This window comes from Acomys russatus, chromosome 20 (genome assembly GCF_903995435.1).
Source record: "Acomys russatus chromosome 20, mAcoRus1.1, whole genome shotgun sequence".
NCBI classification, from domain to species: domain Eukaryota; kingdom Metazoa; phylum Chordata; class Mammalia; order Rodentia; family Muridae; genus Acomys; species Acomys russatus.
Window position 1 is genome coordinate 6,952,848 of NC_067156.1, and position 26,346 is coordinate 6,979,193.

The 26,346-nt window shown below is 41.7% G+C and overlaps 1 protein-coding gene across 1 annotated transcript in view; it reads right to left on the reverse strand.

Annotated features, from left to right (window-relative positions):
- The window catches only part of Cdh2 (cadherin 2), a 222,225-nt gene that overhangs the window by 50,265 nt on the left and 145,614 nt on the right, over window positions 1–26,346 (reverse strand). Inside the window, exons 3-7 of the mRNA XM_051163472.1 lie at window positions 10,954–11,180; window positions 8,942–9,088; window positions 6,963–7,118; window positions 4,517–4,661; window positions 1,102–1,274 (exon numbers count right to left, since the gene is read on the reverse strand). Of these exons, the coding sequence (XP_051019429.1) occupies window positions 1,102–1,274; window positions 4,517–4,661; window positions 6,963–7,118; window positions 8,942–9,088; window positions 10,954–11,180 (848 nt within the window). The remainder of the gene's footprint in view (window positions 1–1,101; window positions 1,275–4,516; window positions 4,662–6,962; window positions 7,119–8,941; window positions 9,089–10,953; window positions 11,181–26,346) is intronic.

Below are 26,346 nucleotides of genomic sequence, written 5' to 3' on the forward strand. Positions count from 1 at the left end.
AAGTGAATTTATCTTGACTGTTACTCGATTACAGTGTTTCCAGAACAACTTTGTGTATTTAACTAATTCTAATAGCGGTGTTGTCTTTAATTCAACCCATGTGCACATTACTGCAGCAGAGAGAGCATCAAAAGCCAACTTCTCAAGTCCTTGTCAATAATTTCCATCATGGTGGACATGATGCTTCTGTTTGACATACTCTGAGGTTCCGTTACAGCAAAAGCTGGCTCAGCCTGAAAACTGCAAACTACAATCTCTAGGTGTTGGCTCTTTTGAGAATTCACTCAAGCAATGACTACGGTTGGTCAACAACCTTGAGAAGCTCTAAGACAACTGCCAGAACAGACTAGAAAGAGGTTGTCCTGTAGAAGGGAGCCAGTAGAAGGCACGAGGAGGCTTGAGAACGGGAAAGGTCAATGTGTAGAAAAACAGGCTCAGAAGGTCCTTCCAGGTGAGACCTCATGAGCAAAAGCTGCCAGGCGCAGGACTACACATCTACCTGGTTCATCACCAAAGCACCACGTTCTCTCACACTAGGCGGCTATGTGCTGGTGCTTAATGCCATCGATGCTGCAGTTTCAACAAGATATCACTCCAGAAGTGGGATTCTCTACACCACCAGCTTTAAACACTCAATAGGAGAATTAACACAAGACCAGTGGTCAGACTTGGAAAGTGAATTCTCTCGGGAGTTCAGGAGCAAGTTCTAATAAAGATGGTCATTTCTTTGCAGGGCACCAATCAAACAATTCACAGAAGTCGCAAAGACCCAGTTACACGTGCGTTATGTGTAGTCTTTTAAAAACGAGTTTATATACGTACTTGACCATGATGTCTAGCTTAGTTCTCCACAAAACCCACTGGCTATGAGGAAAAGTAGAATTCTTAAGAACTTTAAAACTCAGAAACCTGAGAGTATTGGTTTAACGAAGTCAAATATCACTGAAGCTAGCATTAATTTATGCCACACACACACACCACTTATAACACTAAGCTGCCTGGAAACTCCCAGCACTAACTAGAATGGGAATTAGCTTGAATGAGAGTTTAAATCCATCAATGGTTGCCTTGAAGGCTATGCACACTTTCAAGACTGCTTACCTCTCGATCCAGGCCAGCTGCCACAGTGATGATATCCCCAGTCTCATTGTTGATTGTAAACATGTTGGGTGAAGGGGTGCTGGGAGCCTGGGACAGGATCCTGTACCTCAGCATCCCATTCAGGGCATTTGGGTCATCTGCATCAATAGCGGTGACTGTCATCACATACGTCCCTAGAGAGCAAACAGAGAAAGCAGACTGTCATCCATAGTTTCTGTGCCCCTAAAATCAGGCATCATTTCTATGTTGGCGTGTCTCATTTTCTCTATAAAAACATTTCAAGTGTTTCAAACAAATTACTTTTAAAATCATCAAACACGGCAGTGTAGAGGCTAGTCAGTAAAATGTTTGCCATGTAAGCCCCAATGGCCTGAGTTCAGTGCCCAGAACCATGTTTTTGTTTTTTTTTTTTAAAGCCAGTTACACAAGGTATATGCTTGTAATCCCAGTTCTGTGGAGATAGACACGTGTAGGTTCGTCAGGCTCACTGCCAAGCCAAGCCAGCCTAGCCTAACTGGTGCCAATTAAAGACCCTGACCAGGAGCTTAATATGGGCTGTTCTTGAAGAGTAATTTCCAGTAGCTTCCGCATGCATGTGCATGTCATCATCATCAACATAATCTAGAAGTAAAAAGAAAATCACAAAATATACATATTTATAGACGGAACTCTTCCCACACTTAGAAAACAAATCTACTCAAGGATACCCAAAGGGCACACGGCCAATTGTAATTTACATAAAATGCACACCACAAGAAATACAAATGCTACTGCAAGCATGTTTTATGACCACACGGCTCTCCTCTGGTTCCACAGTAGCATTTTGTGGGGCTTGCTGAGAGTGGTTCTCTCCACCCCCCCCGCCCCCGTCAGTTTTTGACAGTGATCTGTGTGAAGGGCAGGGCTCATTCTACTGCCTCAGGTCAGCAGGAAGCACACTAGGCAGAACTGCTCCGCTACACTGGGTAGAAACTTGGCACTGTGTATCATCCCATCCTCAAAGCCGGGAAGAGCACTGTCCTTCGTCTGGGGGCTTTCACCCACTGAGTATCGTAAAAACTAAATGAGGAAAGCAGTAAGTCCAAGCAGACACTAAGAACTGCAGTTGTTATTTAGACTAGTCTGTTTGGTGAGATGTACTAAGAACTGGTTCAGAAAATGTTCTCTCTCTGTCTTCTACAACTCGCAGAGCCAGGGTTTACTTTAGAAATGCTGCCCTTCACCCCAGAATTGGCCACGGCTTAGTTGTACTGTTCAATTGTCTTTTCAGAACTTGCCCCTTTCAACGAGGCATTTCGTCTGATCAAGTACCATCTCTACATCTTACTTATTTTAGAAACGTTATTTCACAGAGGATAGCTCATTAGCTTTTCCTTTCTCTCCCCTGCAGGGCAGGAACTCTCCTGTGACCACTGTGGCCAGTACCAGGGTGGAGCAGAGCACATCGCTCCCGCTAAGCTGACGCTGCAGCGTGGGCCAATGGTTCAAACACAACTTCTGCTTTCAGAACATAGAGCTAACATGCGGCTGGCACGGTTTGAGACCAGAGGCATCACATACTCAAGCCATGGTGCTTCCACAGAACCGGAGTATACCCCGGGGACAGCTTTCTTTCCAGTGGTCACTCAGTGCCTTTCATTCAGGGGAGGCTTAACTGGAAACTCATGGTCAGATGTACAGCAATTACAGCCTGAATGGCTTATTTCTAGCAAGGCTTGTGAAGCAGTGTATTGTATGAAGTTGGAAATCACCAAACAGATAGGAAAATGATATTTAACAACACAATGTCTGTAGTTAACATGCCCAAAGTTCATTTATATTGTAGAATATTTGCATGGGGTCTAAACTATCTATCTATCTATCTATCTGCCTGCCTATCTATCTTCTGTGTGTGTGTGTTTGTATCTGTGTGTGTGTGTGTGTGTGTGTGTGTGTGTGTGTGTGTGTGTGCGCGTGCGCGCGCATGTGTGTCACAGTATGCATGTGGAGATCAGAGGACAACTTGGAGTCAGTTCTCTCTTTCTACCAAGTGAGTCCCAAGGATTGAACTCAGGTCCTCAGGATTGGTAGCAAGTGCCTGAAACTGCTGAGCCCTCTCTCCAGCCCACAGAAGATCCATTTCAGTAAGAATCTATTTCATAGGCATTCATTTTACTGTATCTTAAAATGTGCAAGACTGGAGGGCAGCTTGTCTGAAAATGTGTCTGAAGGAGGCGCAGAGGAGAGAATCCGCTCCATGGTTCCCTTCCCCCTCTAGCTGTTCCTCATGCCCAGCTCTATTCTCTGAGCATCCAGAAAACACTGCAGCCTGGAGTTTAAGGTGGACTTGGGTCTTCCCATAAATTAGCTGATACATGAAAGAGCTACAGATATTGGTGGAAGGGGCCAGGTACTATGAAGTGCACTTTTGAATACTGGTTTTCTATAAAATAGACTAACTAAATCTCTTATTTTAAAATCTTAATTTATTATAATTTACTCAAATTACATCCCAATTGTAAATACCAAATACGCCTAGGAAAGATGGCCAAAAATTTACTTTTTCATCTCTTTTGTCTGAGCTCCTGGTCTGCTAGGTTTTCAGATTAAATAGGCCTCTCTGGCCTGGCTATTCTGTGAGACTGAAGTCCTCAGTGTTTTCAGTACAAGAATCTGAAACGTCAGTCAAATGCCACTTCACAATGGCAAGAGGCTTTCTGCAAGAGCTGCCTTAAGGTCTGGCCACTTTCCTCATGTAGCTAAAAGAAGGCCTCTGAGGAGGAGGAGGACACATGGAGGGGAACTCTGAAAGTAAATACCTAGTGTGTCACAGCAGCCAATAGCGCTGCCATGCTTGTGGCGCCACTGCCTGGTGACAGGAACACCAGGTAGCTTTAAGGCTTCCTCTTGGACTTCATCACTGCTCTACCTCCTGCGAGGGAATCTGTACTCTGTACCCTGAAAGCCTCTCTCAGCAGCTCTCCAAAGCAAGGGCTCTTTCAAACAAGGCGAAAGTCATGTGGGATGTAAGGAGATTTTGTTGTTTTCACTTTTCAACAAATCTTTCCCTAAGTTGCTTCTGTTTGCTGCAGAAGCATAATGAATGACAGGTACATTAAAAAACAACAGGGTTCTTCCTTTTCTTACTGCTATCACAGAGTCAGTTATAAACATTTCTTTTCTTTTTGAGGTAGGATGTCTGGTAGCCCAGATTGGTCTTGAACTTAATATGTAGTTGAGGATAACCCTCAATTTCTGGTCCAATAGCATGGATTGTAGGCGTGGGTCACCATGCCCAGGGCTACTTCTTATGCAGTGTTAGAGACCAAACTCAGGACCTTGTGTTTGCTAGGCAAGCATTCTTCCAACCTGGCGACTTCAAGAGCTCTCATGCAACATGTCTTTAAGTCATGACGATATTATTGCTCTAACTTACCAGGCTTCGATCCCTCCGGAACAGACCCATTCCAAACCTGGTGCAGAAACTCAGGTCTGTTATCATTCATGTCAATCACATTGATGACGATGTCAATGGGGTTCTCCACTTGATTGCCGTTGATGTCCACTGCATGTGCTCTCAACTGTAAGAGCAACCAGAAGACAGAGGGACTTAAAGGTCTGCCTGGGAGAAGAGTCAACATGCAGCCACACTTCCACATTCACGGGAGCATACCGAAGACACACATGTAAAAGCTGCTACGGCTCCCCACCTAAGATGGGGCTAGCCCAACTCTGAGACGAGGGGAGATGCAGAAGTGGAAGGCCATCCACTCTCTGGGCGAGGCCTAGTGCTTAACGCACAGAGCACCAGAGGACCAAGACACAGTGCTTTGTGATTGTCACCTTGCTGTTTGTGGACAGAGCCCAGGTCTAACACCAGCTGTGCCCAGATCAAAATTACCTTTTTGTTAAACACAGATACTCTAGTTAGAGCAGTTTCTATGGCTTTTCATTTGTTTGTTTGTTTGTTTGTTTGACTTTTCTATCTAAGGGTAGTGTCAGTAAATAAGCAGGAAGAGATTAGGAAATGTTCTGGGAAATTAAGTGTACATAAGGAATTCACACATATAATTTTAAGTTCAAAGATACCCAGAGACATGGAGAATGCGTGCATGTTTCAGACATTCCACACGGTAGCCCTAGGGGTTGGCACCATGGTCATCTTTGAGAAATTTAATGTTGTTGCTTTTTTCCCCCACAAACAAATACAATCACTGAGTTAGTCTGGCCTGAATATCTTCCTAATGTTTTCCCCTAGCAAACAGCCATTGTATGCTTTTCAAAGGCTCTGCAATATTCCACTGCTCTGTTTCTTTTTAACTGAAATTCTTTCACAGCTTCCCTGTAATCTCTGATGTTGTTGGTTACTTAAGGGTATATTCTTATCCAGTTAAAGAGCCATCAACATATCGTTTTGATTTCTAGGTTATTAAACAGGTAACACAATGTAAATTTTATTACTGCTTTTCAATCTTTTTAGAGATATTTTCCTCCTGATTTATTTAACACAATATACTCCATTAACAGACTCTTAATACTGAAATTTAATTACAGTTATGTAAAATAATGAATCTTAATGACTCTAAATACTTACAATTCTGTAATTAATTCTATTTTGCTGGTGAGGCTTTGAATGCATATGTGACAAACATTTAAAGAACAATTTATTTCAGTCTATAGAGAAGGCAAAAACAAACAAACAAACAAACAAAAAACCCCACTGGTGTGTTTGTTCTTGTGTTTAGGATCATCAATAGAAGCTGTTGCAGAGTACTGTGATACCTCTGTCCAGTTTCCCAATTCACACTGTGTCGCCTTTGTCAGAAGCTTGGAGTTTCACTTTCATTTTTTATGTTAGAACAATCTAAAAAAAATCCGAATCAGCTGTTCCCTTACGAGTTTCAAAACTGTGTTTGTCAATAATCAAGGTTACAAGTGGGTTCTGAGTAACAGAACTCAAAACATATTCAGCTCTTCACACGCTTGTCTGTTTAGCCCTAGGGGAACCTATTGCAGTTGTAAGACAACGGGGATTTTCAAGGTTTGTGCAGGTGTAGGAACTCAAAGTGTCTGGTATACAAAGCAAGAATCCAGCAAGAAGTCCTGCATGGGGGAAGGTTTAGTGACAGGAGAAGCCGCTGCAGTACACAGTTGGGGGTCACGGGCTGGCAGGGCTTCCCTCCTTTATTACAGTCAGTCTATGGAGGTTAAGCATTTTAAATATAAAAGGCAAACATGACAGATGAAACCTGAGAAGGCGACCCTCGATCAATATTCCTGAAAAGCTCAAATTTGCACCATACATATTCTTAAATGAACTGTACAATGCACAAGTGAAAGTAGCTGATGTCTATGAACAAACAATAAAGCTATAAAAGAGAGGAAACATTGAAAGGCTAGGCAAAGGTATACCTATTGGAAAAAAAATTCTTCGTAACAGAAAGGGGAAAAAATGAGGCAATCTAAAATGAACAAAATACAAAGGAGCTTGCTGTAACCGTAACACCTCACCCTCCTAAAAATGCTGGGGCTGGGATATGTATATCCTGCTGCTCTGGACCTTCCCATAGAGACCTGTTCTCCACGGTTCTCTTAGCTATGTATCTGAAGGCAAGAACTGACACGTCAAAGGTGATGACGCCTTAGGCGTTATCCTTTCTTCCTGGCTATTTTGGCGTTAGATTTTTTTTTTTTTTTTTAAAGTAGCATGCACCAATTCTATAAACATGTGCCTAGTAAAGGAAGCTGAAAGTCTACAGATATGCTTCTGGTGTTAAACCTCAGTGGCAGAGCCATCAGAGAGACAGGAGGCAATGGGAAACAACACACACGCACATTCCAAGGAGTAGGAAACCAGACTCAACAGACAGCTGGAGGCTTACATGGAACCGGGCTATCAGCTCTCGATCCAGAGGCTTTGTGACTGATAGCTGCCCTGAGATGGGGTTGATAATGAAGATGCCCGTCGGAGGCTGGTCTGCTCCTGGCCCAGTGACACTGTACCTCAGGGACAGGTTTTTATCTCTATCAGACCTGATCTGGGGAACAAGAAAACAACCACATAAGCAGAAAACATGAGCACATTTGTTTAGGGGGTATAGCACACTTCCAACCCTTGCTTCACCCTCCCACAACATCACCCACCTCTCTCAGGCCATCCCATCATCTTCTTTCCCATTCCCTTCCTTCCTTCCTCCTCCTTTTCCTCTTCTGCGTGTGCGCGTACACGTGTGCTGTAATTTGTGTCATGTCTCTCTGGGCATGCATGCATGCATGTACTGACTTCTGAAATTGCTCTCCACCTTGCCTTTTGAGACAGGGTCTCTCGGTGTGGCTGGACTTTACTGAGTCATGTGGATGACTTAGCCCAGCAATCCCCAGGGGCTATTGTTTGAGTCCCCAGGACTGAGGTTACGGATGGGAATCTAAACTCAGGTTCTCACTGTGTGGGGAATACTGTATGACTAAGCCATCTTCAAAGCCTGTTCTTTGATTCTTGATGATGGAGTTAAGAAGAGACATTACCTATCCCCAGAAAGACTTTTCATCTAAAGAATGCTAGCTGAGAGTCGTGAAAAATGTCAAAACAGAGCAGTGTCCAGTTAGATAAAATTGCCAGGGTAAAAATATTTACAATATGGTAACAAGTGGCTAAATTAATAATAATAATAAAAAGTACATAGCATCTTCACACATCAGAAATAGCAAGAAATGATAATTATCTAGCCACAGCTTGAAATAACCTTGCATGGGACTCTGTTGTTGGGGACAGGCCTGCACATTAGATTTCTTTGTTTCCATTATACTGACTTAGTGCTACCAACACGCCCTACGTTGTTCTCAGGTGGTAATGAAAGCTACAATTCTCTTTTCTAACAAAGCATCACAGAGAAGTTCTTTGGGTGCATTTTTATACTGCAAACAAAAGAACAACATGTCAGAGCGGAGCAGGTTACAGAGATGGAAAATGGAGGAAAGGCGGAGACAGAGAGGCAGGGCAGATCGGGCAGTAAATACAGATCTTTATGTACTAGGTAGGTGAAATTAATCTGTCCACTTGATCTAGAGAATTTTCTTAAGTTAGGGCAAAATTCTGCTTTTCAGTTGCATTTCATGAATGCTGATGAAAAAGCACTTCTATTGGGGTTACATGCATTGTTAAATTAAATTGCAATGCACATCAGGATAGAATATACAACACAAATAACTGGCTTATTTTAAAAGCTCACAGCTCTTTATGTTTGTGTAGGAGCACTACAATAATCATAGAAACATTTGCATTTTAATAAATGAGAATATGATGATTCCATATTATTGTACTTTTAAACAAATAATACCCGGTTGGTTCTGCTTATTTTTTCCCCATGTCAGATGGAATGCAGTGTAAGGAACGGAGACTTTTCTCAGACTTGAAAGACTCCAGTTTTGCACGACCCCAGGGGTTGCCCTTTATTTTCCCCCTCTGCCCCAAAGTATCTTTAGAGGGCAGAGATCAACATGGAAGGTCCTGGTTAAGACTAGGTTTCCATAGTGAGAGCTGACAGGGGAGGGATGAATGAGATGGCTCATGAGTTCACAGAAGCCCTATCGTTCAGTGACTAGGACCTAGGAGAGCCATGTCTATAAATAATCCAAGAGATGAGATGGGGAAGCGAAAGGGAAGGGGGCTCCTTACTACACAGGAGGAATTCCACTCCCACACACATTCAACTGTATGTATACCTGCCATAAACTCTACTTTGTTAAAATGCACATGTGTGTGTGCGCGCGTGTGCACATGCCCCCAACAACTACAAAAATTAGGCAAAACAATTTCTAATGTCACTTTGCCATGAGAATAATTAAGACGACAACTCCTTACCCTGACGAGCTCCTGAGGAAAGGGCCCTCGGGAGTTTTCTGGCAAGTTGATTGGCGGGATGACCCAGTCTCTCTTCTGCCTCTGTAGGGACCCACTGTGCTTGGCGAGTTGTCTGGGGAATACTATCTCTTCAATTTCATGTGGGTCCTTTGCATTAAAACACAAGAAGACATTCCTGAGGACTAGGAAGAGCAGTCTCTACGATCGCACCATTATTAATGGATACCTACATATGTAGGAACCAACATGTATTATATACAAAAAGAATAACTCAGAAGGCCCTGTCCCTGTCCCCTAGTTCAATACCAGAAAACTGCCATGAAACATTTGGGTTGCGCTATTCAGTGAAAATTGAATTAGAAACAATTTATTATACAGGCCGGTTGAGTAAACTACTTGCCGTTTCTATAAACCATCCTAGAGAGTAGTTAATATTAAACAAAGTTTAATAGCACCCTTTTATATATTTCTCATTAGTTTTGACCACAGTTCAGGTAATGTGCCTACTGTACATTAAATTCAGATCTTGATGTGCTGAGATATAATTTGAATTCCAAGAGAAGTTTAATACATACCGCTAAAGAATGTCTCAAATATTTATGACCCTATTAAATCCCACAGAATTAATGCTGTAATTATTCTAAACCTATGTCAGCTGTGATGGATGCAGTAAATGACCCACTTTGCACACTAGGCATTAATCTCTGCTAGGTGTCAACATTTTCTTCTGTTTCTCTCGATGTCTGTGGACATTTTAGCCATTAGGCTTTGCTGTCTCTGTGCAAATGACAGTTTGCTGGAACACGGAGAACCAACAACAACAGACACATCTTTTCACCCCATTAGGTACCAGCCTCCCACTTTATATATCACTCGAGTGGCTTGAATTCTTTCAGCACCTAATGGCTTTAATGCATTGTATTTTACATGATTTGAAATGTCAATACTACTATACAAGAAAAGCAAAAAAAAAAATTTTTTTTTAGTATATTCATTCATATTTGAATATGTGTATGCACGTGACATTTACAATTAAATATTAGGATGGCCTGTGTTTTTATCTAACTATAGTATGTAAAATAGAACGGCTAAAGTTCAAACTCATGGCCTTCAAAGTATAGGGGTGTGTTCCTGAATCTGAGTTTGAACAAATTCAAAGAACCTGGCATTTATAAACAACATAGGATGTGAAATCATTAAACTATCTAGTTAAAAATTCTTATGTAGGAGGCTAGGTTGAGGTGGCTCTTTCCTTTAAACCACTCAATGGAGGCAGAGGCAGGGGAATCTCTGTGAGTTTGACGCCAGCCTCATATACAAATAGAGTCTAGGACAGACAAGGCTACACAGAGAAAGCTTGTCTCAAACACCAAGCCAAGCCAAACCAAACCAACAAAACCCCCAAAATCAAAACAAACAAAAAAATTGTTACGTATTTTCACAGAATAAGCACTCAATAAACCCTTGCCAAGCGGAACAGGTCCTGGGGGAACACTTCATTTGTTTCACCCTGGATCTCAATAGAGGGATCGCATCACTCTTCAAAATTAGTGGCAGGATGAAAAATATTTCATGCTACCCAATTTGCTCATGAAGAAATAGGACAGACCTCAACCCTCCTTGCCAGAGCCACTTTCCTGTCCCCACTGTAGATCTGTACCTCCCACCTAATAAATTTGACTGATGACATCTTCCAAAGATGTGTTTATTTTGTGGTTACACTTAACAGCTTGTAAAACATCGCAGCAATGTAACGCAAACTACTTCTAATTTGAATTAAATTATAAATCTCAAAATGTAAACAAACCACTCCAAGGCACTTTCTGGTGGCTTGAAACATACTTAGCCTATTATGTCAGAGACACAACTAAGCACGGCCAAAGAGACTGAAGTTGATGAAAGCTGAAATACTGGCCGTCCGTTTATATGGTAAGAATTAAACCCATATTCAGCTAGGATCATAAATCTAGTTGTTCAAGCGTAAGCTCCAAAGCCGGGTCTAGGGACCGTACCTTCACAGGCTCCTCAGGCAGGGTTGGCTCCAGGCTCAGGTTTACGGCTACCTGCCACTTTTCCTGGGTCTCTTCATCTTGGGCGTATATCAGGAACTTTGCCTGCTCTGCAGAAAGAGGGAAGCTTCTCACAGCATACACCGTGCCATCCTCATCCACCTTGAAATCTGCTGGTTCGCTGCTTTCATACTGAACTTTCCTTGTTCTATTGCAGTTGCTGAATTTCACTGTGGAAAAGAACAAGTGTCTGGTGACTCCGAGGCGGCCCCGGTTAAGGCCATAACACATACTGAGTTTCGGGAAATGATAAAATGGAGCAGCTTGAAGACACGGAGGCCCTTTTCACATGTGTGTGCTCACGAGTTCCTGTGCATGTGTGTGTGATTTGTCCAGGGGCGTACAGATGTGAAGACCTGAGTTTGAGCTCCAGTGCCATTCTCCAGGAGCAGGCCAACTTGGTTTTTGAGATATCCTCTCTCATTTGCCAATTTAGCTAGGCTGGCAGGCCAGTAAGCCCTAGGGATCCGGCTGCCTCTGCCTACTTGGGCCTAACATGAGAAACATACATTACCATTGCCTGCATTTTTACATGGGTCCCTCATGTTTACACAGTAAGCACTGCCCCTGCCACTAGCTGAGCCATCTTCAAGGCATTAGGACATTTATCTTCAGACTGCAGCTCATAGTCAGTTCCCTCTAACTTCAGGATATACACATGTGAAGATTAAACCAATCTCAGCCAACAGCAGGGTGAATATATTCCAAGAGAAAAACAGTTAAACTTACACTGAAGTCCTGGATATGGAAAGGCTTTTTTCCCTTTGTCTTCTGTAAATATAAGAGTGCAACTATGGATAGAGCATGCACATTTTGCTAAGTATTTCATAATCTAGAGATGAAATATGCAGGAAGGTATGCTTAGGCTTTGTGCAAAGAGTATACCAGGACACTTACATGTCAGAGACTTGAGCATCCTTAGACTGGAGTGTGCTGAGCCTGATTCTCCTCAGATTAGAAGCCATGACTACAGACATAGGTCTGCGACTGCCCTGCATCTCCTTGTCTAAGCATCTCTTCACCTTTGCCATCTCTTAGATACCGGGCCATCATGTGCTCCTGATTTCAACCTGGACCCCTTGTGCAGGTGGTACTTCCTGTCCCCTACTAAGCTCACATCTTCCCTCATCCCAGCTGCGGCTGGTATCTGTCATGTACCAATGGGAGTTCTTCCACCAGACTCACAGCTGAGCCTTGCACTCCACTGGAGAGGCACTCAAGCCTGGGTTTATCAGTTGTTTGTCACCCTGGCCCTTCTTGCCATGGAACCTCAGTGTTTTACTCTTGGACAAACACTCAAAGGAAGGAAATTCTGGGCATCTTCATGAACACCCACAACGTGTCCTAGAATCCTGGGAACTCACAGTTAGTGAAAGGATGAAAGGAGAAAAGCATCATTTCTGGTCGTTGGGGTGCTTATGTGCTTTTGTGTTCTTAATTTGAATTCTCACCAAATGAGATAACATGTATCTCAAAAAAATTTAAATGAAAACTAAATCAGTGCCTAAGGAGGAGAATCTAAATGATTTCAATGTGTTATTCATGCCAGTCATAATTGTGTTGACTTAAAAAGGGGGGGGGGGAGATAAGCATTTCATAAATCCAGTGCCAATCAACCTGCGTCTCAGCAGATGACGAAAGTTAGATTCTGCATTTACAAAGAGAACCACGCAAACTCAAGGCAGCCTCTGAGTGAGATCATTTCCTTTGCGGTCCACCTTCCATCTTTCCGAAGAAACATTCCATAGCAATGGCAAGTGAAGTTTCACATATTAAACAGTTTTCATTTTCCCAGACAACTGATGCCACAGTCTGGTCGTGATTATACGAGACACAGCTGGCAAGTGATAAATGTGTGTGTCCACAGTTCAAAGGGCACTCACAGGCGGCTTCCATGTTTCCCAAGGATACCAGGACAAACCATTTGATTATTCATATGGTTTTTAGAGGAAGGGTCTCCCAGAGCTCAGGCTACCTGCAACTGAATTCTGTGGCTGACAATGGCCCTACCTCTGGAGGGCTGGAATTCCCAATTTAAGAAGTCCTCTGTCTCACACAGCAACTGAAAACGGTTTTCTCAGTTCGGTTCACACCAACGCACTGAGACAAAGACAGACTACAGCCACGTTCCACACTCACTCATTTCCTTTCCTAAAAGCAATAACATAGTTTAACTACTGAATATATAGTTTTCCACGCAATGCCATATTTGTCATGCTTAAAATTTCAGTCATTAAAAGTAAAAAAAGAAGTTGTATCTGGAACTAAATTATGTTACAATATAACATTGGTCTTTAGGGTATAAATATCCCCAAATAGACTTAGATACTACAATCTTCCATTTGATTCAAATTATTTCCTAAAGAACAATGGGATTTACTCCCCACCCCCACTCTCTCCTCTTCTTTTTTTTTTTATTTTGGAAAGTTAAAGACAAAACAAATGCTAAAATTGCTTTTTGAACCTTGCTGAGAAATCAAAATGACAGAATTATACCATTATTTATTAACAGAAGTGAGTAACTTGTTTTGGTATCATAAAAAGGAATTCATGATTCTTCAGCTCTCTCAGATATATCTAGTCTCCTCTGCATTTTCTCCTACATTTCAACACTGCAGCATGCGTCCTCCCTCACTATCCACATCTGGATCATTGCAGCTGTGCCCTGTGTAGTCTTCCCCCAGCTGCAGGTGACTCAGCACCGGTACGGCTTTATCCCTTCATATGTGACCTGTGACACAAGTCATACACGCATCATGCCAATTTATAATGCTCTCCTAACTTTTAAAAATGTTTTTTTTTTTAGTTCTTAAATTGTATGCATGTGTCTATGTGTATGTCCACTCTGAATTTTAATGCATATTTTATAGAAAAGTTGAACCGACACTGCGTCCATTATAACCAGCATTCTAATAAATACTCCTTATTTCTTAATGGCAACCTGTAACTATGCCTTCTCCCCTTAAGCTGACAACAAATATTTAGTGGTTTTGATTTTCTGTGACAACTAACAAGTGATGAGAATAATATAAGTAAGTGCTCATAGATATCTACCAACACCTTAAAACAATTAAAGAGGGTGAGGAATAGAAAAAAAAAGATGGACTGGAAGTAAAGAGAATTTCTAAAGTATGCAAAGCTTACTATATCAAAGCCCCACAACAAAAGCCAAAGACCAATGCACAATCCCAGAGCCTTCAAAGAAGCTATAGTAAGTATTCGTATTTAAGTTGCTGGCAGTAGTAATTTGAATTAACTATTTGTTTACTGAGAAGCATTGCAAAGTGGAGTTAAAATGAAGTTTTAGCTCAAGGGCTTGCTATGCAAACAAGAGGACCTAAGTTTGGATCTTGGGCACTAACATGAAACGTTGGGTGCAGAGGTTCACACCTGTCATCCTAGTACATGGAGGTAGAAAGAGGAGACTCCCTGGAGCGTACTGGCCAGCAGCCAACCCAACTGTAACTGTGAGGTGCAGCATCAGTGGGGGAGCCTGTCTCAAAGGCATGAGGTGGTAAGTGACTCCCAAGGAGGGAGAAATGTGGTATCCACCTCTGGCCTCCAAATGCACGTGTACAAAACCCAAATCCCAGGAAGACGGGCTGTTAGCCTTGACAGCGAACTTTTGGCATGAGATTCAGTATCTGTGCTCTGCAGATGCAGAAAGGAGATCCATCCGTGCCGTGTGTCCCTGACTCTAGTCATTTCCCAACAGGTTCTAAAAGATGCCAACTAGTTGAGCCACTGAAACCTGAAGTTTCAATAAACAGTACAATCAGATGAAAATCCCAGCAAAAGCTGGTGAAGAAATAATGCCAAATTTGGAGTTCTGAGAATTTCATGGCAAGCAGTGTTTTTTTAAAAAGTTAATTCTGTTCTTTTTTTATATTCTCCTCTCTTACAATACATTCTTATGACAGGCTCCCCTCCTTTCAGCCCTCTCAGTCCCACATACCACTTCGCCTCTCCCCCAGATCCACTGAGAAAGGACTGTAGGAGCCAGAGGGGTCGAGGGCACCAAGAGATCTTGGCCCACAGAATCAACTAAGCAGGGGCTAATAGAGATTAAAAAGTAATTCTTAACTCTGCATAGTGCCCCATGGTTCTGCAGGTTTGCTGATCTACTTCTTTGTACTGGAGACTAAACCCAGGGTCTCAGGCACAGCTAAGCACATGATGTAACATGGCGCTGCATCTCCAGCCTCATTCAGATGTAATAGGATGTGTCTATGTGGGGATGAGGAGATGATTTGCTGCATGCCATGCAAGCATGTGAACCGGTGCAAGATGCCCGACTAGTGCTTCTAACTCCTGTGCTTAAAGGATGGAGACAGGCAGACTGGCTAGCCAGCTAGTCTAGCCGCACTGTCAACATTCAGACCAGTGAACAAAAACAGTAATTGTGGAGAGAGAAGACAGGGAGAGAGAGAGGGAGAGAGAGAGAGAGAGAGAGAGAGAGAGGGAGGGAGGGAGGGAGGGAGGGAGGGAGGGAGGGAGGGAGAGAGAGAAAAAAGAAAAAGAAGAAGAAGAAGAAGAAGAAGAGAGGGGAGAGGGGAGACAGGAGAGAAGAGAAAAGAAGAGGAGAGGAGAGGAGAGGAGAGAGAGATCTGACACTAAATTCTTATATACTTACACATATGGGATTGCCAAGTTCATACACACAAATACATGAAAAGAACCATACAGACAAGTCTATATACCACATACGCAATGTTTTATATACAATTTGTTTAAAACATGCCTTGTACCATATAACTTTGTGCATTCATGCGGCACAAAAGTTAACAACTTAATGAACAAGGATTTCAAAGAAAAAGCCCTCTCCAATAAAGGTCAGCTCAGCACCATGTTCAGCAGTGTTAGCCATCTTGTGCTATTTTAAGTCACACAAATTAAAATGCCTCCTCATTTCTAGGAGAATCGTGTTGAGTTTCATTTGTTGCCACCCAGTTGATGTTCACTGCCTGCTGTCATCTTTGCCTTCCTTGGGCCTGGAAGCAGCTAAGGAGATTTTCTCCTGCTTGACAAAGTGCTAGGACCAAGATGTGAAATTTGCACAAGGTGGCTATATTTGTACAGATACTGTATCATTAATGGTAGAAAGTGGTAGGCTTGGTGGCGCACACCTTTAATCTCAGCACTCGGGAGGCAGAGGCAGGCAGATCTCTGAGCTCTGTGAGTTAAGACGCCAATCTGATCACAGTAATTTCTCAGTAAGTCAGAGGTACATAGAGACTCCTTGCTCACTATGGCATTTACAATTATAAATAATAAATTATATTTACTTATAGTTGTGTTTCTCAAAATTTGAGGAAATAAAAGCAAAAACAGAACCAGCAAAAATCATTTCAAAGAAGTAAAATAGCCTAGAGATAGGTTTAATTGTTAAAATTAGAATGAAAGTTTACCTTTGAGTATGAAGAATTGGATATATCCATGTGTAATAAATGGATACATAAACGATAACTGTATCTATAGCACAACACACACACACACACACACACACACACACACACACACACACCCTTCTGGAGGTATCTTGTTCTTGTTGTAAAAGATTTTTCTTAGGAAAAGTAGGTAGATAAAATAATGAACAAGAATTTTTACTTCTGTTTTTCGAAACACGAAGGAATTTTACCATATTTCATCATGCAAATTTCAGAAAACGTGATGCAAAATTTATCTTAATCTTTAGGAGTGAAATATTCTCATGTCTTTGGGGTAGATGAAGAAGTGTTTTTGTCAGAACCTACAGAAGATCAGAATTTATACTGGACATTACTGTAATCTATGTACTTCAATTAATACAAATTTGCCATTGTTTATTTACCAATGGTAAAGAAACTGTCCCATGGATGTAGGACCTTGCTGGTAGGGGATAACGTGAGGAAGGCTGAATACATATGTACATCTGTAATTCCTGCTCTTTCTGTTAGCATGACACTGGTGTAAAGAGTTGGTTTTACTTTTAAAAGCTTTATTTTTCTTATTTTAGCTACATGCATGGATTTCTGTGGGGGAGGGAAGTTATGTTCACTCGAGTGGAAGCGCCCATGGAGGTCAGAGGCATCAGTTGTGTAGTCACATGCGGTCAGTTTTTAGCCACGCACTGTACATGCTGGGAATTGAATAAGGTCTTTGGCAAGAGCAGGAAGGTCTCTTCACTGCTGGGCCATCTTGTCAGCATCTCAGTTAATTTGTTTGTTTGTTTGGTTTTTGTTTTGTTTTGTTTTTTAACAAAAGCTTTCTTATAGATGATGGCCTAACATTCCACATTATAAGATATGTGCCAGGGAAGGACAGTGGTGAAAGTCATCAGAACCTTCCTAGCATTCCAGTGAAGTGCCAGTCAGTCTAGCATCACTAAGAGCTGGGTAATACAACTGATCAGTAATTTACCTAACTCCGACTTGCTCTTTGATGAAAGTCATAACATTTTATCAGACAAATGGAATAAAATTAAAATTCTATTATTTTATAATCAAAGGATTTGATTTGAAAACTTCTTCTGACAGCTCCACAACCCATATTAAATTAAATTTTTAAATATTAATTTTATTTAAGTGTTCAGACAAAACTAGAAACAGGGTTTGAATCACAAGAGGAAAGTAAATGCGTTTATTTAGGCAAATGAAAGTACAAAGTAAGCTGGGTGTGGTGGCACATGCCTATAATCCCAGCACTTGAGGAGGCAGAGGCAGATGGATTACTGTGAGTTTGAAGCCAGCCTGGTCTACAAAGTAAGTCCAGGATAGTCAAAGTTACACAGAGAAACTGTCTCCAAAAACCAAAAGGAAACGAAATGAAACCAAACCAAACCAAACTAAACCAAACCAAACCAAAACAACAACAACAAAAACCAACCCACCAAAAAAAGTACAAAGTACAAGTTTTGCACCAGGATTAATTAAACTTAAAATAAATCTGCACCCTTTCAGATGTGTGTGGCTTACACCCACCATAACACTAAGCAAGGAAATGTAATTAGACCACTGTACAGCTTTCGTACATAACATGTGGTTACTGCATTCTAGCCCACATAAAACTTTGCTAGCATGATTAATATAAAATTAAGCACTGGGGGAATAATTATTTTAAAGTATTTTTTCTCTTCAGGCAATACCGCCTGTTAACGTTAACCATAAAGCCATAACACCCATATAAAGTATTAACAGGAAAACACAGATCATACATTTTAAACGTATTAGCAGTTAATTGTCCTACATAAATACAAATGTACATGTGCTAATAATCACATGTAATTTAGTTTTTTGTTCAGAAAAACATCACATCATATTTATAAGCAATTATAAGAAAATATCCTCAAATATTTTCATGCTTAAATGTGCTCTTTAAATTTTTGTTAGTTTCTTCTAGTTTAATTGCCATTTTTGAAGGCCTATTAAGAAAACAAGACCTTTATTTTCAGTGAAGACAGCAATATTTAATCAGACAAATGTGATAACATTGAAATCATATTATTTTATGAATAATTAAAAGATTTGACTTGAAAACTTTTCCTGACAGCTCTATCAGCCCTATCTTGAACTGTTAAGTTCACTGAAGTGCTCACATAAAACCAGGAATGTACCGAACTTCCCCTGCACAGGCTGAGAGCACTATCTATCAATGAACTATGGATCTGTGAACGGAGACAAGAGAAGGAGGGAAAGTGGGCGGAGCAGCCGTGTCTGCATCTTGAAGTGTTTGAATATATAACCTCCAAAGCAAGGCGGAATGCTTCCCAAGAGGCAGGTTTTGTCAGAAATCTGAAGTGTGCTTCAGCTTGCTCTTGCCACCCTAGGACATCCCAAAGAGTTAATTTGAGAAATGCTTTGGTTTTTTTTTTTTTTTTCCTAACAGAACAGTAGCCTTTGTGGGATTTATCACTTTTCTGCATGGATGCCTGCATCTGAGATACAATAGTAGACATGTGAGGAATAATTGCAGATCGTTTGCTGCAAACGTTCATTGTATTTTATTTAAGCGCAAAACTATGTAAAGAAAAAAAAAAGATGGAATGCAGGAAATACATTAAGTAATGCTCAGTAGTATACATGTATCTTACAACAGAAATGTTTTTTTAATCTCAAGTGATACTTGAAGTCTGTATTCATGAGGTTCCCCTTTCGCAACACGTTTTATGACTGAAACATCTAGTCATTGATTGCCAACTTGAAAACCTCATCTACAAAAGTTGGTATTGGCAAAGAACAGTGCGTTCTATTTTTTTCTCCAAATGCCAGGAAGCCTGTCACAGGCCACGAGGGATGGGTTTATTCAATTTCACGATGCCTCTTCTGCCTCACTCTGGCAGACACAATGCCAGTGTTCCTCACAGTTCAAAGGCTTTTCCCTGAAGATTTCACAAGGTCCGCTGAGAGACTACTTCAAGCGTTCACAGCCATCCTTCTAGTGGGCTTAATAATTTCTCCCTGGGATTTAAAATGTAACACCAGCTAAGCATCACAAGTCAACTCGATGCTTTTCTGAAAGCTGGATTTTGCTTCAAAACTATGTGCTCTCTGTGTAATTTTTTTTTTTTTTAACAGGCCTTAGCAGTTTTCAATTAAGTTTACTCAGGTTCTCCAAATGGCAGGCAGTTACATTTTCAAGTGAATAGCTCTCCTTCAGCAAATCTCCAGCGAATAGCACCCAAACACACTATTGGGGTGGGCGGGGAGTCTCTCCTAGGCTAACTCCTGCCCTTTGATGTCTATCAGGGACAGGGCATCCCAAGTCCTTATCTTTGCACAAAGTGCAGCCACTTAGTTTCCTATTTTCCTATAAATGCACGTGGAATTAAAATTAACGAGCAAACTTTTACACACAGAGATTTTAACGGGACTAGCGGTTAATCTTAAAATAAAATAGGAAGGAAGGAATAAAACTAAGTGAATAGAGGGGAAAGTGTGAGGGATCAGTAATTGAAAGGAACCAAATTAATGAATCCAAGAGCTCATACAACTATGAGACAGTGAACTTCACACACATTTCGCTTTAGAACTGAAGAGTCAAAATAGATCAAGTTGGAATATTAACAGAAACACCTTGATTCTAAAGTGGTGATCAGGTTAACTTGAAGGATTTGGTGGGGGAAACTCCTCTACCAGCAAGTTTTGCAGTGGGAGGGTCAGAGATGTATGAAGGACGTGCCCTGCAATTGGTCCACACAGGTCTTCCTTAAAGCACAGGGGAGTAGGCTGGGATAGAGGGCTCAGTGAGTGGAGTGCCTGCCCCACAAGCACAATGGCCTGAATTTGAATCTTTAAAACCCATTTAGGCGGTTGTAGCCAGAGCCTATAGCCCCAGTGCTAGGGAGAGAGCAGCCAAATGCTAGAGCTTCTAGTCAGCCGTGAACACCAGGATCAGGGAGAGAAGCTGGCTTTAAAAAATAGGGACCTTTGCCCTCCACATGCACATCTACATACAGGCACATATGTACCCATGTGCATGGACACAGAGGGCAGAAAATAGTAAAAGTAAAACTTTTCAACTGCAAGAGGGTTTAGGAGGCAGCCATAATAAAGGAGCATCCATATATACGTTTGGTCCTATCGTCATAAAATGGTTAATGTTTCCAGAATGTCTAAGGGCAGCCGAGAACCAGTTTGAGATCATTATTCTATCGCCTCGCTGGTGTCTTATTCACCGAGGATGAGACTCTAATGAGTAAAGCCATTGAACTTCATTTATCAAGTAATACTGTTGCACGGGAAACAGCTTTATCAAGAAAGCTGGGAACCTGGCTTGAGTGAGACTTCAAATTGTAGAGAAGCAGGCACATGCTGATAACCCATCCAAGGGTCCGAGGGTTCGGGCACGCTGTGTTTGAGTCACGCTGCACATTCAACAATGTCAGTCCACGCTCTAATCTGTCTACCTCCCATGGGAGGCCAGGAAGGAAACCCGAGGCTCTAGTTGGCTGAAAGCAAGACCAGCGAAGTTATCTTTGTCCTCTGCTGCTTGCTTACCTCATCCACTAGAGGGAAGGTGGGGGGATTTGGATGAAAAGGCAACTGTGGACTGAGCCGACTAGGGAACTGTGGTACCATCTTTGGACAATGTCAGTGAGTGCTATTAAGGAGAGCGTTCTAAGAGCCATACAGGGATGGCAGAGGTGACAGGGCAAGCATTAATGTTTCCTGTAGGATAGCCACAGCCGGAGATACAGTCCTTCCTTACCACCTAGAGGTCATCCTGGGGCTAGTACGTGAGACAAAGTCTTGCCACCAGGCCTGGCCATCGGAGTTGAAGTCCAAGAGCCTTTGTGGGAAGGAAGAAACTGGCCTCTGACCTCCATATGCATATCACACACACATGCGTGCGCACACACACGTTTGCATGTGCAAAAACGCACACATGCATGCACACAATAAACACCATAAAAATTTAAGTAAAACGTTTAAAAATGACCATGCTCCAGGTACCTGAGAGTTGCTCTCTCAGCACATGGCATGAGCCCGGTGGGAGAAAAGAAATGCTATTCAGTAGAGATATAATAGATGCCATTTCTGTTGCCTGCCTACAATAACAGGTATGCTATAAACACACAGTAAGAGTCTGGAAATACTGCTCAAGCGACCAAGAACATGATGCTCTCACCGAGGACCCTAGTCTGGCTGTAAGAACCTGCCTTGGGCTGCTCAGGACTACTGTTTACATCCAGCTCAAGGAGACAAAATGCACTACCACCACCCCACCACTGCATTCATGTACACAGAGCCATGCAGATAGATATACACAATAAACCGTAAAACAATCAGGGCAGCTTCCAGTGCCCAGGGATGGCATTCCAGGCAGGGTGTGGTGACATGTTTCTCCACACTCCTGCCACAATGCTCAATGATTCCCATGGCATTCCCACCCTTTGTAAACATCCAGAATGGTAACATCTGCCTCTCTGGAGCTGGAATGACACATATCTCTTTCCAGTAGGGCCACTTAGAAGATGCTGCCCTCTTCCCCCACGGGTAAGACAGAAATCACACGAGGGATGAGGAAAACCAGCCTCCATCCTGGGAGGAGTGGCCTGAGTCAGACCACACCCAATCAACTGTGCAGGGATGGGGAATCTGTGTGGTTGAGGGAGCTCAGAAAACCTCTACGACCAATGTTGCAATTCATGCTAGCCCACCATGTCACAAGAATGAAATAAGCCAGAGTCAAGGCTATGGTAAGTAGAATTCAAAGAATTAAAATATCTAACAATTTCTGAACATCTCAATATCTCTCTACCAAAAGATGTCTTAAAATGTTACAAAACGTGTTTTTTTTTTAAAAAAAAATATCTTCAGTTTTCTTTTCTCAGCTAAGGCAAGTCACGTGCTATTAAATTCTGTCTGTACAGGAGTCAACAAGGGTAAAAGAAGAGAGTGAAGGCCCATTGTGTTCTGGAGAAGGAAACTGGACAAAAACGGCAGCATGGATGCTACATAAGTAATTATGAGATGGAAACAGGAAGCGTAGGTTTCTGACAGCTGAATGATGCTCTGCATCCACTTTTGTGTGTTAAACAACTGGCTGTGCATCACGATTACAGCCCTCTCCTTTCTGTGCATCTCAGTGACTCAAAAGATGCTGAGCACACCTCTGGGCTTCACCGATGCTCCTTCTCCACGATCCTTCATGCCATGAAATTGGCAGAACCAAGAAACACATGTGTAAGCTTTTCTTTCCGTGTTCAATTAGGTTTCCCCAGTGTCTTCTCTGTCCTGCCTCCCACCTTCGTCATGTGCCCCCTAAGAAATTACATTAACATAGCACTTCCTCTAATGAATCCACATTCAGAGAGTATGATTCGTAGCCTCTGAAACTTGAAACAATTCAGCTAACTCCATATTTCAGGCTACTTCAATTTGACAAAGCATTATAATTTTTATAATAGGTTTTTATCAAAATTTAAAGAAACAAACAGAAGAATGTCCAGCATAGACTTTACTGTCTTCAAGTGCACCACAAGAAGAAAACACCCAGACTAGACTAAACCTAAGCCTCAATCAGTTTTAACAATGTGGCCTCAACCTGTGACACGGCAACAGTTAATAAATGTGTGCTCGGAGTGCAGCACTCACAGGTACAAGGAACAAAAAATTATTACATCTTTCATGAAACGTGGATAAAAGGAAGAGACACAAAGAACAAATTGCTCATTAACAAACTTCGTAAAAGGACATCCTATTAGCCAACAGCAAAAACCACAGGAAAAAAAAAATCATTGCATCCCAGAGACTGAAGTTACAAAATAAACGTTTATTCCCTTAGTTGCTCGAAAGGGAAAAAGGTATGATCACATACGAAGAACTGCCAATCCTACAATAGAGATCTTGAAAATTTGTTATGATATAAAACATATCTTTGAAGCTAAACTCCTAATTTTCACTGCTAATCTCCCAAAAAATGCACAGGGTTCCCTATGTGCTAGAAGGACCTTGTTAAGTTGGATTTTTCATAGAAAGGGAATTATAAACATTTAGCAAAAGTAACACCAGGTTGTTACACTTAAAGTTGCCCTTCCTTTCTGAGCATTATCAAAATGATATATAGTAAGTATTTAGTAAATAAATTCCACAATGAATGCAGAAATAATACTTTTTACTTCATTTAGGCCATGAAACTACTGTGAAGAGTTAGATAGAACTCCTAAACCATTAACAGAGTTTAAGTAGTGCAAGGAATATACAAGCTTAAATGAAACTTCAAAAGCTGAATATAAATTTATCAATGCATTAATAATAAATATTAGTTAAGAAACATCAACCTAGAGAGTCCAGCCTCATAGTACATTTTTATGATCGTCTCTTTTCCTCCTTTCAGGTTTCTAAAGAATTCTAGGAAGTATCTGTGATGGGACAATATTGCTCATAACCAGCTTCATTCATTCCAATGTAACACAGACACAAAAAATAAGGGCTTGTCATCCAGAGTATGCAGTAAAAATTGGAATAAAATGTTTACTATATTACTATCATCATAATAAAAGCTTATTTCAACCTATATGATTTAATATACATGTACAAATGTTTAAGATGAGCCATGTTCTTTTTAATGACACGTTAATTATATTTAGAAACTATAAATTATAAACTGCTTACTAAATTTTAATATGCTATCTTATAACAATATTATGTCATTGCAGGAGAGAGAGAGAGAGAGCGAGCACGCGCATGCACAGAAGAATCGGCATGCTTAACTAATTTTTTTCTATTTCAAAAGTCGGGTGCTTCTACTGGCAATGGTAAGTCTTTGCCTCATTGCTGGGGCGACACTTTTCATTTTGAGATGTAACTGTACCATTCCCATTATTTACATCAGTGTGAATGGGATTACATGTCAAGCCTTATAGCAGTGGTTCTCAATCTTCTTAATGCTGGGACCCTTTAATAAATTCCACATATTGTGGTGACCCCATGAAATTATTATTATGGGGCAACTATAAAATTATTTCATTGCTATTCATAACTGTGATTTTGCTACTGTTATGCATCGTAATGTAAACATCTGAGATGGCGGATACATGGTGTGTGACCCCCTTCCCCCAGAAGGGCTGCGACCCCCAGGTTGAGAACCACTGCCCGGTAGCACTATGGCCATCTCTGTATCCTACCATTCTGCACCGTAGGGTGATCCTGGCTGTCTTAGGGGACCTTTGCTGCTAGAGTAGTCCCATGCCCACCTGCATGCTGCTATAGCAGTGAACCCAGCTTTAGGTGTATGAGTCTCCAGTTCAAGCATCCTTAAGTTGTACGGTGATAAGGATATTCCATATTTAATACATCCTACCCAAGCTCCCACACATGTATTCTGGGAGTTTCACTGCATTAACTAAGATAATGCCAAGGCACACAGGTAATCTGCTTCCAATGTAGCATTTCCTAATCAGTATGTATTAGCTACAGTAGATCAATTTAGCTAGAATAATGTCCTTATGCTGTCCCAATGACTGGATGTAATAAGACAATTCATCTGAATTGTATTCTCTTGCCTGAAAGCTTCTGCAATGTTAACGTTATATAGAACAACACACTAAAGTCTTTATAAAGTTTCTAAGTTTATTGTGGTGTGTGTATTTTGTGTGCGCATGCATGCACGTGACACCACATTTAGGAAGACAATAGAAGGTAGCGCTCTCTCTCTCTCTCTCTCTCTCTCTCTCTCTCTCTCTCTCTCTTTCTCTCTCTCTCTCTCTCCTTCTCTCCCCTCTCCCCCTCTCTCTCTCTCTTCTCTCTCCCTCTCTCTCCCTCTCTCTCCCTCTCTTGCTCTCTCTCTACCTCTCTCTCTCTCTTTCTCCTTCTCTCTCTCTCTCTCTCTCCCTCTCTGTCTCTCCCCCTCCCTCCCTCTCTCTCTCGCTCTCTCCCTCTCTCTCTCTCATTCTCCCTCCCTCCCTCCCTCCCTCCCTCTCTCTCTCTCTCTCCCTCTCTCTCTCTCTCTCCGCTGTGCAGAGCAGGAAATCTTACTCAGATTGTTAGATCTGAACATCAAGAATTTTTACCTCTTGGGCTCCAAATATTTTTTCCAACCTAACACTCAATTATTAACTTCTAGAAGCATGGAATAAAGGGAGTGACAGTAAGTAATGGACCAGTATGACCCGTCACCTGGACAAAAAGGCAGCAGGGGCAACCACAGTTCTGTTTCCACGGGCTTAGCAAAGGGACATGTGAGGTGGGAGGCAGGAGGCAGGGTAGAGAAGCTAGCATGACATTGGAATACAAAGTATGGGGCAGAGGCTGAGCTTGGGTTGGTGCAAAGGCAGAATGGATGATGAGAAGAAGTCTCCCAGCGCAATGAGCCTAAAGTTCCCCATCACAGAAAGACCCGAGCCCAGAGGACAGCCCCCAAATCAGCAGAGCATCTCAAACTGTGCAGGCACAGCCGAATCCTGAGTACTCTGTTGATCTGTCCATCTCTGCCCGGGCCTTAGGACTTATCCAAAGGCCTTCCTGCTGCACACCCTCCGTCTAGATGATTTTCAGCATCCCTCAGGTTTGAAAAGCCACATTTCCAAGTAACTAGATGAATCTTGAATATTTCTGGCCAGATTTTAGCCCTTACGTAAATATCTGGACTACTACACAGTCAACTGCCTCCTTGACATGAAGATATACTAGGCAACTGAAATCAAACAGAAGCAAAAATCAAGTGTTGGTCTACCTCAACTTCCTTTACCAAGTGGGTTTGCTTTCTTTCCTATGAGCTCCCCTTTCACAATATATCCCCAGTATGGCCACTTCTTATCATGGTTGGCTACCATCTTACTATCTTTCATTATCTGGGATAAGTCCCAGTGCACGTCCCAAACACTTGTAATTGCCTTTTAAACTTGTGAGCTGGATT